The 17,527-nt window shown below is 42.4% G+C and overlaps 1 protein-coding gene across 1 annotated transcript in view; it reads right to left on the reverse strand.

The window, feature by feature from the left end:
* The window catches only part of fstl5 (follistatin-like 5), a 159,167-nt gene that overhangs the window by 37,213 nt on the left and 104,427 nt on the right, over positions 1 to 17,527 (reverse strand). Inside the window, 3 exon segments of the mRNA XM_034543006.1 lie at positions 971 to 1,091; positions 4,910 to 4,921; positions 8,178 to 8,344. Coding sequence (XP_034398897.1) covers positions 971 to 1,091; positions 4,910 to 4,921; positions 8,178 to 8,344 — 300 coding nt within the window.

Genomic DNA, 17,527 nt, shown 5'->3' on the forward strand with positions numbered 1-17,527 from the left:
GGAGGGACCCTTTAGGAAAGGACCTTTGTGTCCCAGCAATAATAACCTGGCAATGTGTTTTCTTGTCCACTGACTTTAATTTGCTGCATCTGCGGCGCCAGGAGATGTTTCCTGTTATGACAATGTACCGGTATTAAATGAAATATGTTTAAAAGGAAAATAATCACCAAGAATGATTCATTTCGAAGCAGAGCTGGGTTCAGAGCCTGAGCCAACAAATAAGTGCAAATAACTTCCACGTATTTTAGAGAAAATGTAAAGAAAAAGAAGTCCCAGTGATAAAGATAAGAGCCGTTTGAACAAACCCTTTGGACAAAGTCAGTAAATTGTACAAAAGCAGAACTGTCCGTCTTTAAGTTGATCTAGAATCTAACACTCCTATCTGCGAGCCATAATGGTCCGTAGGGAAATATCACAAATTCTCCCATTTTTTTTTTCCGGCTGAAGGGGCTCGTCGGTGTCTCGTTTGGTCAACAGCCGCCGGCAAGTCGAGAGTCTTACACCGGCGGGAATGAGACACATGTTGTGTTCGTGTTTGTAAATCAGATAAGACGGAGACTTCAGCAGCTGAGCCAATATGGTTGTTCAAAGTGTTTTTGTAGCGGGCTCCGAGCGACTGTCCGCTCTGCCGACGACACAGCGCTGATACATGTCCAATTAAATCTTGCATGAAGCAGATATGTTTCTAAATACGGTCTCCATTTACAAAGACGGATAGCACAGCGGTATTACATCAAATTAATGCAACACAATACGGGGGGGGGGGGGGGGGGGGGCAAACCCCAAAATAACATTTGTGGTTTCTGATTATTTTTCTTTCAAGTGATTTACGGAGCAGATATGACACATAACAAATGCACAACCATTTCATTCGGTCTTTAACAGTGGAAGCAGTTGATACTTGGGTACCTATACTGCGGTGGTTTGCACTGAACAGCAGGTGATGAATTCGTGAACGTTAATATCTTACCGTTCACTTGAAGAGTGTGGGTCTGAAAGAGCTTCTCGTAGCCATCAGCATGACAGCTGTAGTTGCCCATGTGGGTTGTGGTCACCTTGGTGATGTACAGTGAGCCGTCATCCCCAAAGTCCTGCCAGCGAGAGACAAAGGAGAGAGAGAAAAGAAAGAAAAAAGAAGTCGTCACGACTCACGGAGAGAACCGGCGGTCTCTTTGCAACAGTGATGTCAGAAGGCGGCGGAAGCTGGAAAATGAACGATTTCAATATGAAATGCAACGAGCCCCGCAAGTGTGCACATTGGACAAGATGAACATGCTCCGAATCACAGGCAATGAAACATGTTTACAATTTTTAAAAAAAAACAACGTCCATCAATGTAAGTCGAAAAGTTAATAAAGTTGGGGGTTTTTTGGTGCCACGGAAAAGGAATGAGGAAAAAAAAAAAAAAAAGTCACAGTTGAGAGAAATCGTTTTCTGGTACGCGTCATTTTTCCAATCAGAGGAAAGTGACTGAGGCTGTAATTGATTAGCATATGAATTACACGGTGTAAGCTGCTGTCAAAACAAAAACAGGGGCAATATAGTGCGGCCGACGTATACAGTCAATCAAAATAACTGCTAGCGCTAATTTAAATTATCATTGTCGCTGAAAAAGGACAACATGCATGACCCACGTTCAGTTTCATGAAGAGCCAACTCAAACATGGTGTATTCATGCCGTGTGGTGATTATTAACCTTTGTGCCTCACTGTAAAAAAGTTGCTCTCAAAAATGTCTGCGTCGGCAATTTAACGCCATAGCGGTGTTATTATTTTACACTTTCTCTGAGTTAAATATTTTAACCTACTTCGTTCCAGATCATAACCTTTTTTAATTTAAACTTTTTGTTTTGTTGGGGGAAAATTTCAATGACATTTCAATGATTAGCAACATTAATGAATGTTATGCACTTTTACCTTTTTTAAGCAGTTTTGGATAAAAAAAAAAAAGTAAATAAAAAACAACAAAAACTTAGCCGTTCAAATTATACAGAGGGTACATTTAGACATATTTGAAATATTTGCAGGCGAGTATTTCACGCTTTTGTTTTATTGGGGACAATTTGATTGTCCATAATATGGCTGCACCGTTTATTATACATTTATAGGAGCTGAGGTTGAACTTCCCTTCACATCTTTGCCAAAATATATCCCATTAACACCGCCAAAATAATATGAAAATATAAAAATAAAAAGCCCCAAGAATGACCCTAGTGAGGCACAAGAAGAATTAAGCAAGCGAACACAAAGAAAATGGTGCTGGACAAAAAAAAAAAAAAAAAGAGAGAGCAAACAGAATAATTAGTTATTCAGCTGTAGCACAGATAGAAGCCCCCAAAGCTAATGAGCCCATTGACGGTGCGCCGGTGTGATGAATCCGTTAGAATTTATATGTGCCACAGTTTTAAGATCACGCTGCAGTAAAAAGCCATCTTGCCAATGGAAAGTCATCATAATGAGCTTTTGGATTATATGCAGATTGTTACTGTGGTATTAAAGTGAATAACCTGCACGGAAAGGGGGGGTGTTGATTGTTTCCTTTACAAAAGAGTCGACCTTTTCTGCTCTGTTAAAAGGAAAAATATATATATTTTACTCCTACTCGCAAACTTAAGAATAAAAGCCATTTTACTCCGACTTAAAATGATTCCAGAGATGTCTTATGTACGAGACAGAGGTGAGCATGCACCTTTTTGAGACATGTCTTACAACTACCGCGGAATATAATAATACAATATTGGCCACGATGAATAAAATGCTATTTGAATGCAAAATGTAATTCGGAAATGTATACAAGCAGACTTACACGCATCAAAATAAGGAGGCATTGATTGTGTTCACATTCCCTTCCCATGCATCTGCACCTGCTATTGTGGTTTTTGTTTTCACTTCACTTTATCCAATTTCATCCCCGTTTATAGATGTATTCATTACATTAAATTGTTGGTAATGTCGAGTCTGAATTGCCTTCCGAGATACTGAAGTGTTCACACAAACACAATGTGTTGATTTGCAGAGTGATATTTATCGCTGAGACGATGTGTCAGATTGTTTTTTTAAATGAATTCTCAAAGATAGCACATGAACTAAATCAAAGTATATAAATCTTCTCAGGTATAAGTTATTAACAAAATATCCGCCCGGTGCTCCCAATAGAAGGCTTTTCACCTCTTTCCCTTGCACACGTTCCCAACGGCCTTCAACGGAGTCTTCTTCAGCGCCCGCTAACGTAATGAAGGCCAAGTGCCCCCGAAACGTGTTCCTTCCCCGAATTTGCTGGCGTGCAATAAAAAAAAACCCAAAAAACACGCAGATATCTTTTTAGTGGTGTGAACTTTGCTCTTAAGAATGTCTATGAATCTGCTCCTCGCGGCTCATAACTGAACACGGTATTCATTTCATGGAAAGACGAAAAAAAACACCAATTAACGGCCTTCTTTCCCAAAGAGTTCATAAGAGTTCTTCTTCTTTCTCCCTTCTAATTAAATAGCTTTTTTTTTTAAATCTTTCTTTTTTACATTATGATCACATCTTCTTGCGTCTCGGCATTGAAGCGAGTAGAGTCAGCCGCGGTGTTTACAGCCACGCCGGCGTTGCTTATCGGTTCGTCCCGGTGGGGGGGCCTCTCCGATCTAACTTGTGTGTGTGTGTGTGTGTGTGTGTGGGGGGGGGGGCAACGGCTCCAGCTGAGTGAAGCATCAGAGCCTCACGATATGAGGGGAAATCGATGGTGCGTTTTTTGGCCCCTTGGGCTAGAGAGCATATTGTGTCACCTTCTTAAATGAAAAATGAATGGAAGAGGAGGGAGGGAGGGGGGGGAGAAATGAAACTCAGAGGGGTGGAACGAGCCCCGGCTGGAGGCTGTCGACATGATTCCTCCACCTCATCTCGCCACCCTCACCCCGGCTCTCCGCAGACAAAGCAGGCCCGGCGTTCGCCGACGCAGACAGAAGGGTGACAAGGGCGGGTAGAGGTGGATTTACAAATAGGCCACGGCCCTCAAAGCAACCGTAATTAATAAAAGCTGTCGCCCCCCCCCAATCTGAAAGGACAATAAAGAGCCACCTCGTCGGATAGCCGACCTCTACCGGTGACGAGGCGGTTCGGAAGGGAGCGAAAAAAACGTTGCGAGAGGGAAACAATTAGTTGAGTGAAAATACCCTGGAGGTGTGAGAGAAACATATTTACCCAGATTGAAAGTATATTGAGGCAACACCCATAAAACATCGGGGGTTAGTTTGACATTTAAGTGCAGGCTCACGTAACAAAAATAATCAAATGTTCTCGCTTGTCTCCGGTGGTATTTAACCAACACGGAGCGTGTCGATGTTTTGATATTTCGAAAACGCTAACATTTTAGCCTCCCACCCCCAATATGATGGAGTTGAACGCAATCATATTTTTTGTTGCTCGCAGCTTTTAGGAACGACATTTAAAAAAAAAAAAAAAGAAACCTCCAACAAAACTTGTTATTTGTTCGCAGCAACGAAGACGGTTTCTGGAAAAGAAATGTCGCCGGTGAATTTTTTTTATTCACGTGAATAAGCCCCACTCGTGTGCACTGAGTGCCGTGTTCCTTCGTTAGTATGAGTGAAGCCATTGTTTTTTATTTTGCTCAGCTGTTTTGGAGATTATTGAGACTTTTTTTTCCCCTTTCATTAATTTTAATTTGTTGTCACCCGTAATTTGAAGGTTTTTAATCTTCAAAGTGCATGAAAGTGCTTGAGACTGAGAGCCAACAGACCGGCTGAAGTGATGTGCATTTCTGACAACAGCATCATGCATCTGTTTGTCAGCACCTCAGTAGCTTTGTGGGCTTTTCTTTTCTTTATGGAAAAAATAAATAATAAAATAAAAGAGTGAAGCAATCTTGTTGAGACAACAAAAAAAACACAAAAAAAACACCCTACCTGGGACGGGATCTGTTGGGGAGAACAGAAGTCAAACATTAAGAAGTTAAGTTAAAAAAAAACACATAGTAAATACATTTAAAAACAGGTGACAGCACTGCTGGTGTTCACATAATGTTGTAGACCTCAGTGTTCATTTAATATGTTGATAATATAGCAGTAATATAAATGAGTGCAAGTGTGTGCTTGGAACAAATAAAATTAAAAAAAATTAAAAAACCTCTTTATAGAAGTTGGATGTATAATAATACAACACTGTGTTTAGTCATGTGTGAATTGCCCTAAAATGCACAACTACATTGTTTTCATTTTCTGCACATAAAGACTAAACTAATACTAAAATGTAGATATTATGAATGATCACATATGTTTTACATTTACAGCTGGTACATCTCAACAATGCAGAGATAATATTAAACCCACAAGAATAAGGCACCAAAGCATTATGGGAGATAAACCAAGGACAAGATAAAGAAGGAGAATAATACCAATGTATTGCACAGCTTCCTGCTTTATGTCTTTTCCTGTTGAAGCTGCGGTCTCTTTCTATTTTTTGTAATAATGCCATGTTTTGTCAAACTGAATCAAAGATTTGGTGTTTCTCGAGCACCTTTCACATTAGTTGACATGTCCATATCCCGCTCAGGGTAGCTGCTTTAAATGCACTTTGTTGGATTTCCAAAACTTTTAAAGCCTTACAGAATATCAAATGTTCTTCCGAACTAGTTCCACCATCCCCAAACGCAAACATGAAGGAAGGTATACACACAAACACATACATGAACACACACACACACAACGCGACTATGTCTTCGGCTCGGCCACTCAGGGAGGATTGAAATACTGACAGCCTCGGATGATGATGCACTAGCCAGCAACTGTCAACTTCATGGAATTACAGTAAGCTGCTTTGTCAAAAAAATTTAGAGAAGCTCTATTGAACTCCGGGATACAAGCGCACCGCTGGGATTAATGTGCGATGCACTCAGTCGACAAAATTTCTAAAATAACCAAAAAAAATTCTAAACAGGGGGGGAAGGCCTGCAGGATTAGACGTCATAAACCGCATGTGTAAACTCACAGGAATATGAGCGTAATTAAGTCCGTCAGGCGACGCTCACAAATATTAACAGCCGGCAATTATACAGAAGTAGTCTGCGAGGCAATTTAAAATGAGTCTGCTGCATAAACAGGTGCCGATTGAAATGCATCCTCCGCTCTGGAAGGACCAGAAATGATTGACTGGAAGTCTGAGAGACAAAAATAAATCTGGATTAAGCCGGCGAGCAGCTGATGTTCCGTCGGTGCTTCGTGGTTTGCGCGCGTTTTTTTTCCGACTCAAGCTGATTCGCGAGCTGGAAGGAGTTTCGATGATGTTCTGGAGAAAAATGTGTGCGCTTGCAGAGGTTGTGAACTCTTTGTTGGACAGCGACACAAAGAAATGTAATCTTGACAATGGCGGACGTCGGGGTCGAAGGACCGCGAGCGCTCTCAGCCCGAAGAGACAGATTGGTCCCTGCAGTTGTGTAACGCAGACTCACTTCATGACGCTGAACTGGGATCAACCCGGCATGCTGCATGCACCAGATGGATGAAGTGTAAGTTCATAAGGAGATCCGTAACGGTACCAAAGTGGTTTAGCGTTCAGTAAAATCCAAAGTGTTAGTTGCTTTTCTGATAAATAACTGGAGCTATAGAAAACTCAAGGTTTTTATTGTCGATGGAAATCATATTTAGTCTCCAGCAGTTTGAAAAAGGCCAAGCGTAGATTGATAACCACCACAGCTTGTTTCCACTCTCTCAGTACGGGAGGAACAAGAATAAGGAAACCTTTATGATTTCACAGAGAAAAACTAACGTTTTGATGTAAAATTACAGCAGTGTTCTAGCATTTGAAAAGGTAGCGGGTCATTTTATGTCTACGCTGGTTCCTCCTTTCATTATTCCAGCTATTGACTAACTTCACACAAAGCTTTTTTGTTATTTTTTGGGGGGATATACTGAACAGCGTTTGGCAGGAGAAGCTTTCATCCCATATCCGACTGTTGAATTGAAAATACAACTGAGCAAGATCTGATATTAGTCACCAGGGGAACTGATGACTGCGTGTGAAGCGCAGACAAAGACCACCTCTGGTCGGGACGCTGAACCCTGCTATGTGTCTTCGGGGCGAAATCAGGAGATGAGACAGAAGCTCTATTGAATCTGCAAACAAAAAAAAAGATGGAAACCGCAACAGTTCCTGGTAAAAGAAGTAAAAATGTAAGAAAGATCAAAGCCTGCGTCGTTCACCTCACTAGACCTTGCAGTTTTTTTTTCTCCCCCTCCAATAAATCTTCCAAAAGATATTCAGAAGCGTTTTCAAGAAATAATCTGTCTTGACATTTCTTTCTTTTTGTTAGAGCCTGCACTTGCATAAATCATTTTCTGTCCATAAATTGCTTAAAAGCACTCTTGATATATTAAAGAAAATGACATTACAAAAAGGCAAACGGTGGGTGAAGCTGCCTAAAAAATGGCGTCGACGGCGCTCATCACATCACCAACGACCAGAACCAGCACACTAGTTTAGAGTCCGTTGATGGTGCCAAGGATGACTGGCGACAGCTGGCCGCCTCTTACTCATTTTAAGGGTCATCAACATTTAATGATACATTAGTGGCTTCGTCGGGTCTCCCTTTATCTACTGCGACACTGTTGACTTAATTATGCACAGCGGCATGACGCTCATCTCGGTCAGCCCTGACACGCCGAGAGGAAAAAGGTCGGGCGGAAGAGGTCTGGCTCAGTGCTCCCTTTGATGTGGATGGAAGTGACACGGGGGGGGCAGTCTGGGGCCTGTGCATGCCGATTAACACACACACGGAGACTCACATACGCACATGCAGACTTTCAACGAGACGTAGAAGTAGGTTCTTCCTCCAGGGCTGAACCCCTTTGGAATCCCCCTTCATCTCCTTTCTTTCTCTGAAATCCCCGTCCCTCCCTGCAGTCTCTGAACACAGACACCATGAGCACAAGCTGACATCCTGGATTACTGTCAGGCCTACAAATACAAAGCCAGCGCCAAGAGTCAAATAAAACATGCTGACAATCTGAGCGACTGCCAAAAATCTCAAATGTGCAGCTCTTGATCCATATCAGTAGTTAAGAATGGATATATCTACCTATTAATGTGTCCTTGGTTACACTACCTATCTACGTATTCTGCACCCATTCATCCATCGGGAAACCCCCAAAAATCAGAGAGAGTGATGCCGGGTCTTACGTTGATGTCCTCCAGGTTTAAGGAGTTCAGGTACTGGTTGTTTCTCTTCCACAATATCGGAGGCCTCCGCTCCCCTGTGATGGCGCACGTCAACACGACGCTCTGGCCGACGGTAACTGTGGTGACGCTCACTTCCTGGTCATCGGGGAGATTGAGCAGGTACACGTCTGTTGGTCGAGAGGAAGAAAAACAGCACGGCGTCAGACAGTCTCCAAAAGGGTGCAACGTTCAAGACATGAACCGAATTATCGACGGGATGTGAGGAGGTTACAGTGGCGACGTCATGGACGTCCATATATTGTGTTGCAGAGATTAGTGGTCCGTTAGTGGCACAGTAAGCACAAAAGTGGCTGACATGCACTATAGGCCGATGCCACACAAGAGGATAGTTTTTTAAAATTGTAATAACCAATGACTATGTATTTAGATTATGGACCCAGCAATAGAGGTGAAATGCTGCCCCCTATTTGTTGCACCTTTTTAAGGCTACTGACTCAATCAAAACTTTGAGAAAGTAAATTAAACTGCTCTAAATAAAAGAAAAAAAGGAAGAAAACTCTATACTCGGTGAACCTCTCTATATTGTGACAGCCCATAATTAAGTGGAATAAATCCACTGAGATGATTCACATGTTCCTCTTAATGAAGCCTGAAAACAAGAATACAAGAACACGAGCGTCTCAATTAGCTGCTAGTTGCTGTTGTGCTACGGAGGCAGATGTGTTTATTTTAGTTAAAGATGCACGAGGTAGCACACATATTGCAATTTGCGAAGTAATGGAAAGGAATTAAGTTAAATGTTCTGCAAATACTTTGTATAATTTATGTCTTGATACCATAATGTAAGTTCTACTTTCTCTATCTGTATCTCTCAGGGCCCTATAGGTCCACCACTGTGTAGCTCTTTGTTAGCTAACGGTACAGAACAGCCACTTTTGGGAGGCATGGAACTAGAAGTTAAAAATAAGCTAGGCTCCCTACATTTGTGGTAAAAGACCAGCATCCTTTCTAAAGAAAGGAAGAAGTAAAAAAAAAAAAGAAAAAGAAAACGTGCTCCCCGTGGAAACGCAGCCCTAGACCTCGACGAGAGGCGGAGCTTTGCTAAAACGTGTTTCTGGCGAGCGTTGAGATGCGGTTGTGGGATCCGCGGTTCCCTTCTCCTCATAACTGAGAGATTAATGCTGGTGACAGGTCAGCGTGCCTAGTTAACGTTAGCCTTTTGTGCGTCCGGTATTTGGATGTGGACAGCGTACACTCATCCATTCTGTGGCGGCATTACGTAACGCTGCCAGCGAGAGAATGCTTTTTAATCTTTTTCTCTGGGTAATGAGCAACAGAGCAAAAAAAAAAAAAAAAAAAAAAGGAAACAAGAGACTCAATTTGTTCTGCTCCCGAGGGCATGAAATACAAAACCTAATGAAAGAGCGAGTCCGGCAGACAGTGTTCAGTCGCCACAGCCCAACGAGTCGGGATGAGAGCACCTTCAATTACAGCACGACTGCGGTGGCCTCCGAGCGCTTTTCAACCTTCTCAGTCATTTGCGGTTTTTTTGGTTCCACGTGTTGCGTCTTTGAACTGTGAACTCGGCCAGTCCGTTAGATCCCGGCCAATCAGCCCGGGAGACCCCCCTTTTCAGTGGGAAGCCCACGAGCGAAGACTTCTACTCTCTCATTTAACTCGATGCAACCCGGATGAAGTTCGAGCCAGGAAAAATTAGAGGATTAATAATAGGCATTTCTTCTTGGGGAGTATAACTCAAAGATTTCATAATTCTACTGTCAATGGAGAGAAGAATGAATAAAGAAATTACAACAAAAATAATCCAGGATCTGTGTGATTTGATTAAACAAACTAAATTCAACCACAATTTAAAAAAATTAGCATTTTCACGGTTTCCAAATTTCTTTCTATTTCATTACAGTATACTGTGATCAATGTATTTATCCTGCGGGGGAAGTATAACACGTTTTGGGGTTCATGGGGATAACAAAAACAAAAACTCCAGGTGAAAATTACTTTTACCCTGGCTGCTATTTTTATATTATGAGATTGTTACTATAATTGAGTTTACCCAGAAAAAGCCCGATAACAGAAACAAAATAATAGAAATCTGTTTCTGCTTAACTTTCCTCACTGCCTCGGGGGACAAAACCCCCGTGCAGTATAATGTAATTCAATGCAACTGTACCAAATGTTGACCTCAAATCCCAACACACGTGTGACAGAGTTGACACACACTTTTTAACATCATCGGCTCCACGAAGTCGCTGCATATTGCCGTGCAGTTGCATCAGACTGTATCAGATATTACAGATGTTCTTGGTGCACGCTGCCATCTTGCAATAGCGAGCGGTTGGGAATGATGTTTATGTATGTGATCTTTACCAGTGGGATGTACGCCCCTGGTTTGATTTATCGTCATGGCTGGTGTGGTCCCCACAGCAAGATGGTTTATAGACTATTTATTTAGCTTTTAAACTGGAGATTTTTAAAGAAAAGAAAAGTTACATTTTTATCTTGTTGTAATTTCTGGCTGCTTTTAAGAAATCTGACAGCAGATGAAAATTAGCCTCTCTGGCTAACAACAATCAAATAAAAATGATCTTGCATACTAAATATTCTCATAAACACACACACACACATAAAATAAGTAATTAGTATGCAGGCTCAAACATGAATTAATGAACCGATCAGTCTTTCTTTTTCCAAAAAGCAAACATAACTATTCATTAATTTGTCTCATTCAATAGATGATAAAAATCTCTTGCGATGGCCGACACGGAGGGAAAATTTCTCTTGTCATGAACATAGCCCGTCACTTGTGTTTGTCTGAGAAAAGAGGGGTTTAAATGGAACATGACAAGAAATAACCAACTTCATATAATCACTGAAACATTTCCCCCCTATGGACATCCTAATGTGATCATTTGATGGAAGGCGACTGAACGGTTAGAAGCTGTTTGTCTGTAATAAAGACGTGACAAGTGGAAGTCGGGGGTGATACGAGAGCCAGCACGGACACAGAGGAAAGAAATGACCGGAAAGAAATTAAAAAAGATTATAAAGGAACTGTGTTGCAGATGAAAGATAAAGAAAAACTGAAATGTGATAATAATGGTGCTGAGTGGAAAATCCTCAATTTACACTGACAGTGCCAAGATGAACTCTCAAAAACAAAAAGATTATTAGGGACCCATCCCGACCATTTGGGCATTGAATAATTGATATCTGGTATCTGGTTTTAGTCAAAAACTCAGAGGACAACACAGTGAACTTATGAGTATTGGTCATTGAAAAGTACATTTATCAAGATGCCACTACAGTACCTGAACAGTACTGCAGTCGAGGCGTGGTGAAACTGGAGAAAGGCCACTCAGCCGTCACTCAACCTTTTTACACTTAATTCATGGATTTATGATGCATAACTCAGTTATTAAATATCATTACATATTTTAATATTAATAAATTATTGATTATTACATCTGCCACAAGCAGTAATGCCAACAAAAAACGTCCTGCTTTTGCAGCGCTTTTTTAAAACTGCTCATCTTTTGAGGTTGAATGCTGTGAGAAAACACTGGGCTCAGATCAGAGGATGTGTAAAAAAAAAAAAACTTAATTAAAAACAACCAAAATAAGATGAGGACCATTTGTAAAGCAAACAAAACAAACAAACCACGATGACCCCAAAGAAATCCATAAATAGGAGGGTAAAACACATTAAATCTGCTCTAATGCAGAAAGTAAAGAATTAAGAAAAATGGATCTTCCATCAGTCACGCATGGCTAATCCAAGATCCTCCCCCTCACCTGTTCCTGATAGTGCTGAAGCCAGCTGATCAACCCCATTCAGCCACTTGGCACTCTTTCGAAATGTTAAGGAGATGGTGGGTGGGTATGCTGACAGAAATCTCCTTCAATAGTGTCCTCCCTAACCATTCAATTACAGCCCCCTTGTATCTTAATGCTTGTGCTGTACCCTGCAAGCAACAAACTCCATTTGCCGCTGATCCCCGGGGGGGGGGGGAAGGGTATCGAAACCAGTGAGACCATAGGGAGGATTTAAGGAAGAAAGTCTGCAGACAGAAAGCCAGGGAGGCTCCATCATAGCTTTAGCCGGTGGATGGAGGAAAGAGGGGAGGGGAAGAAGGAAGCGAGGGGGTGGAATCCGACTTGAATGAGAAACTCCTCGGAGAGATGGGAGTCTGGGCTGCTTGAGCCGTCTCAAACACTCTGAGTCGTGCGCCTCCTCTGCGAAAGATTTATCAGAGGAGGGAGTGGCCTTGGCTTCTCTTCTTTTTTTGTTGTCTGATTTGAGGCCTGAGGGGACCCCAACCCCCCCGAAGGAAGGATCAACCTTCACCATCCAACCTGTAATTAGTGATTAACGGCAAAGTCCAGGACTTTTGATTTACTCTGCTCTGCTCCCAGAAGGGGATGTTGGTCAGCGAGAGGTAAATCACCTATTGCACTGGAGGCAACAAGCTTGTCAAGGAAAATAGCCCCGGCACTGCAGGATGCTGCGAGGGGGGCCGTGCATGAAGACAAATTGCACCAAGGTTTCTTGAGCCAACCCCCTTCGCTCCATCCTCTATCACGCTCTGTCGCTCTCTTTCTCTAAAGCATGCCCGCTCTGTCTATCTTCACCAAGTCTCTCATTCCTCTAACACACTCCTTTTCTCTCTCTCTGTCTCTCTCTCTCCCTCCCTCTCAATGATGCTCCATATCACCGAGGCTGAAAGGTTGTGTACCCCCGATTGCTTTTGAGTTTGACATTTTGAAGCGGAAATAAAAAAAAAGTATGTTCCCTGATGCTGAGTATTCATAGCTCATGTGCAAAGACTCAAAAGGGGAAAAGGAAAAATAAAACACCCCCCAAAAACAGAACACGCACACACACACACACACACACACACACACACACACACGTATGTGCTCATTCTCAGATCTTTGGATGGTTGATTTGTGCAAACTCTCGTCCCAAAACAAGAAGAATGGAGTGTTTGTTTTTGATGCCGAAGATGAGGGACTCGGTGGACTTGTTTGACAGAGAGAAGACAGTTTGAACGTTGAAGTACACAAACTCCCCCTTTTGTCAAACCAAGGAAAAGTGCTTATTTCTGCTTTTTAATGTTGAAATGCTGCCACTTGTCGCACTCCTAAACAAACCGCATCCCTGCAGTCCCATGAAACGGCAACGCTAATCAGGTGATCTCCTATAAAAAGACGTAACACGCATGTTGACAGGGAGCGATGACACCTTCGCACCGTTCCAAGTTGGTATTTCTTCTCAGCTCAGTTTAGAAAAGAGCAAAAAAAAAATATACAACGTGACTGTGATGTCGAGTGAAGAAACGCGGATGAAGCGTGTTTAAGCTAACGGAGGAAAAGAGAGGCGGCACACTGAAGATCGGAAGCTCACATGGGAAAGAAAAAAATAGACAAGACAAACATGACACCTCCACTGACGTTTAGTTAATCACACGCTCTAGAAAACACTCACAAAACAATGTGTTTTGTTCATTAATAAAACATAGCAAAAGAGACTGTAGCCTACACAACAGAATATGCTAAAAATTCTAAATATATATTGAAAGCTATCACCAAATCACCATGTTTGTTCCTTACTGGTTTATGTGGATCCGGTGTATTATTTTGAGATAATTACTGTAGGATCTCCTCATTCAATGTGGAGTTGTCGTCTGCCTGCTTTTCTTCCACACAGATGTTTGTCTGACTAAGCCGTAAAAAGGTCAAGACGTTGAACTATTTCACTTTTGGTAGCCGTGCAATAAACAGTGTGGACCGCATCAGGTGTCGTTTTACCAAGATGGTGTTGGACGTGCACAATATCCACCTTGTGGGCCCGCTTTGGACATTAATTACCTATTATATTGTTACAACAGGCCTGCGAAATACATTTAGAAGCAGGAGCTTCCTGTTCGGGTGCCGTTGGGAGGTATAATCATGGTATAATCAGAGGTACAATAGATACAAAGTACAGAGAAAGTCTAACTTCAGCTGCCATTTACTTTGCTCTTCAATCTACTTTAATCCAACACTTTTCTTGCACATTCATGAGACCTGGAAGATATATAACAGATGTAAACATTAGACGCTTGATATCTCGGCATCTCAGACTTCCATCCATCCATTATCAGCCGCTTATCCGGGGTCGGTCGCGGTGGCAGCAGGTTCAGCAGGCCGACCCAGGCCTCCCTCTCACCCGCAACACTTTCCAGCTCATTCTGGGGGATCCCGAGGCGTTCCAAGGCCAGCCGGGAGATATAATCCCTCCAGCTTGTCCTGGGTCTTCCCCGGGGCCTCCTACCAGTTGGACGTGCCCGGAAAACCTCTAATGGGAGGCGTCCAGGAGGCATCCTAACTAGATGCCCGAACCACCTCAGCTGACTCCTTTCGACACGAAGGAGCAGCGACTCGACTCCAAGCTCCCCCCTGATGTCCGAGCTCCTTACCCTATCTCTAAGGCTGAGCCCGGCCACCCTACGGAGGAAGCTCATTTCGGCCACTTGTATCCGAGATCTCGTTCTTTCGGTCATGACCCAGAGTTCGTGACCATAGGTGAGGGTTGGAACGTAGACCGACCAGTAAATGGAGAGCTTTGCCTTCCGGCTCAGCTCCCTCTTCACTAAGACGGACCGGTACAGCGCCTGTTTTACTGCTGCAGCCGCACCGATCCGGCTGTCGATCTCCCGCTCCACCTTACCCTCACTCGTGAACAAGACCCCGAGATACTTGAACTCCTTCGCTTGGGGTAGGCAGTTTGCCCCCACCTGGAGGGAGCAATCCGCCGGTTTCCGGCAGAGCACCATGGCCTCATATTTGGAGGTGCTAACTCTCATCCCTGCCGATTCGCACTCGGCTGCAAAACGCATCTTAGACTTGTAATTAAGATCTTCATCGCATCTTAAACGGTACAAACTTCAGTCCACATTTTCTCAAGACAGTCGTCCTCCGAATCCACGGAGATGCATTTGTGTTTGTTTACATGCACAGCTCAAGTTTAGGTCAAAGAAACCTTGGCATCATTTTGAGGGAGGAACTACCTTTGATGTGGATTCTGAGCTTTTCCACTTAAATGAGATTATTTTATAATGCTCCGAACAGTCCCAGTGGCACAGATACAAGGACCACTAGTTTCCGTATCCGTCAGCATCGCAGTATCATCCTTCAACATCTGGAGATTATTCTATGTCTGCAGTGTTATTGTTACAACACCTTTTACATATTCAAATATGACAGGTAAAGGGCGAGAGGATACTTATAACCCCCTTCCTCTCTCCTCCCTCACAAATTACACACATCAAGATGGCTGTTAAACATTTACAAATGTTCTTAGTGAGTGCATTACCTCTGGATGATCAGCCTCAAGTCTGTTACCAAAGCAGCTGTTAGGAGGCATCCTGAGGGACGGCCAGCATTAGCATGCAAGAGCGCTTAAGAGGAGCTCTAATTGGATTAATTTTTATCACAGTTACAAAAAAACAACTAATGAAAAATCCCTCTATCTAACTACGATAAGTAAATCATATAGCACTTAACCTTTCACATAAGAGAGGCTGTGATTGAATGGTTCCATCATATTACACCACACATACGGCTGCATGGCTATATCATTGCAATTGTTTTATTTCTTTTTTTATTAAGGATTTAATGTTGAGTGACACCTGTTCTTTTGCCGTCCCGAGCAACATCAGAAACCTGTTTTGCGTGGTCGTCGGCAACTTATGCGTATGCATCAATTATCTTCAGCCGCCACCCTTCTGTCTGTTGCGTACGACTCGTTTTCACATCGGCATCGCGGCACACACTCGCTGTTGGCATCCGCGGCTGCAAACGAGGGGGATGCCAACACCTTCGACTGCGCTGGCGTGAGATGTTAAAACCTTGAGAAAAGAGGATGAAGGCAGCCATCCGTTTGCACTGAACCCGTAAACAATCCTGACAGCCAGGAAAAAAAAGCCAATTGAACCTCTCGCAGTCGGCGAGGGCACGAAAATATATTCACAGCGATTTCTCTCTCGTGAATTAAAAGCAGACTGAAAGTGTTGATCCGCTGGATCCACAAAGACTCGGGTAACGGTGTCGCTGCGCTGAGAACAAGCTGCCTTCTCAGAAGCTTCTCTTTCCCAGTATCATCTGGAATTTAATGAACAACTACAGTTACCGGCTCACGGTTTTCATGCCTCCGGCCTAGGCTTACGTCCAGAATGTCGTTGCGTCATTGTTTTATCTGACTAGGCATTTGTGAGAAATTGTAATGTGCAGATGAATCCTTGAGTTATGGCCAATAAACGGGTTTCGTGAGGTCACACCGGCATTCGAACAACCGCGTTCTCATCAGCACACGTTCCTAAGATATTGGAACAGATGGCATGGAGGCATGAAAATAGTCTTCAAATAAACTTCATGGGAAGTGTACGCTCACCTTGGCTTTGTATCTCCATGTAAACCATTAAGTTCACACTGAAAGTGGAGCTCTTCAGTGATCATTATCGATGTAAACATAAATTGAGCATGTTTGATAGTGAGAGGTTAACCTTTTTGAACAGGATGCAGTGGTGTAGCTGTTATCTATAAGAGTAGATGCCTAGATCCAAACAAAAAAAAATAAAAAAATAGATCTGCTGAGCCACAGATAACATTCAACATTTTCAGTCAAATATCACTCAATATCTAACGTTACTGGCCCTTAAGAGTGATGCTTGGAAATATTTTTGACAAAATAAATGTGCAGTAAGAGCTATATTACATTAAACTTTTTATTAACACAGAGACCCTCGTATTTGTCTTTTTTAGGGGGAAAAGGCGATCTTTAGAGGAGGGTGGCACAAAAAACAATATATGCCACATAGAAGTGGTACATATCATCTGAAAGCTGGAAACCTGAAGATTCATTTGACATGCAGCTCAGCACTGTGTGTCAAGTTGTTTGAGTCATACATCAATAATATATGAATTAAAGCGTTAATTAAAATGTATAAAATAAAATAATCAATCCCCAATTGATACCAATTACTACACATATTTAATACTAAATTTACGATTTTTTACAACTCGAGAATATCTGCAAGAATTTTCGGAATCTCAATGTTTGGATGATGAGCACTTCTTTTACAAAAATCCTTTTTTTTTTGTCACTATACCTAGAAATGCCATGCATCCTCTAAATGCTCTAGATCTTGTAGTTGTTGTGGTTGGAAAGTTTCAGGAAGCTGTGATTATCATAGAGGTCACACAAGGTCATTTATAGAGTGACATCAAAAGTTCAAAACAATGTCTCACTACTAGGCTATGAATTAATACAATTGGGCTAATTTGATCCACAA

Source organism: Cyclopterus lumpus, chromosome 10 (assembly GCF_009769545.1).
Source record: "Cyclopterus lumpus isolate fCycLum1 chromosome 10, fCycLum1.pri, whole genome shotgun sequence".
Classification (NCBI taxonomy): domain Eukaryota; kingdom Metazoa; phylum Chordata; class Actinopteri; order Perciformes; family Cyclopteridae; genus Cyclopterus; species Cyclopterus lumpus.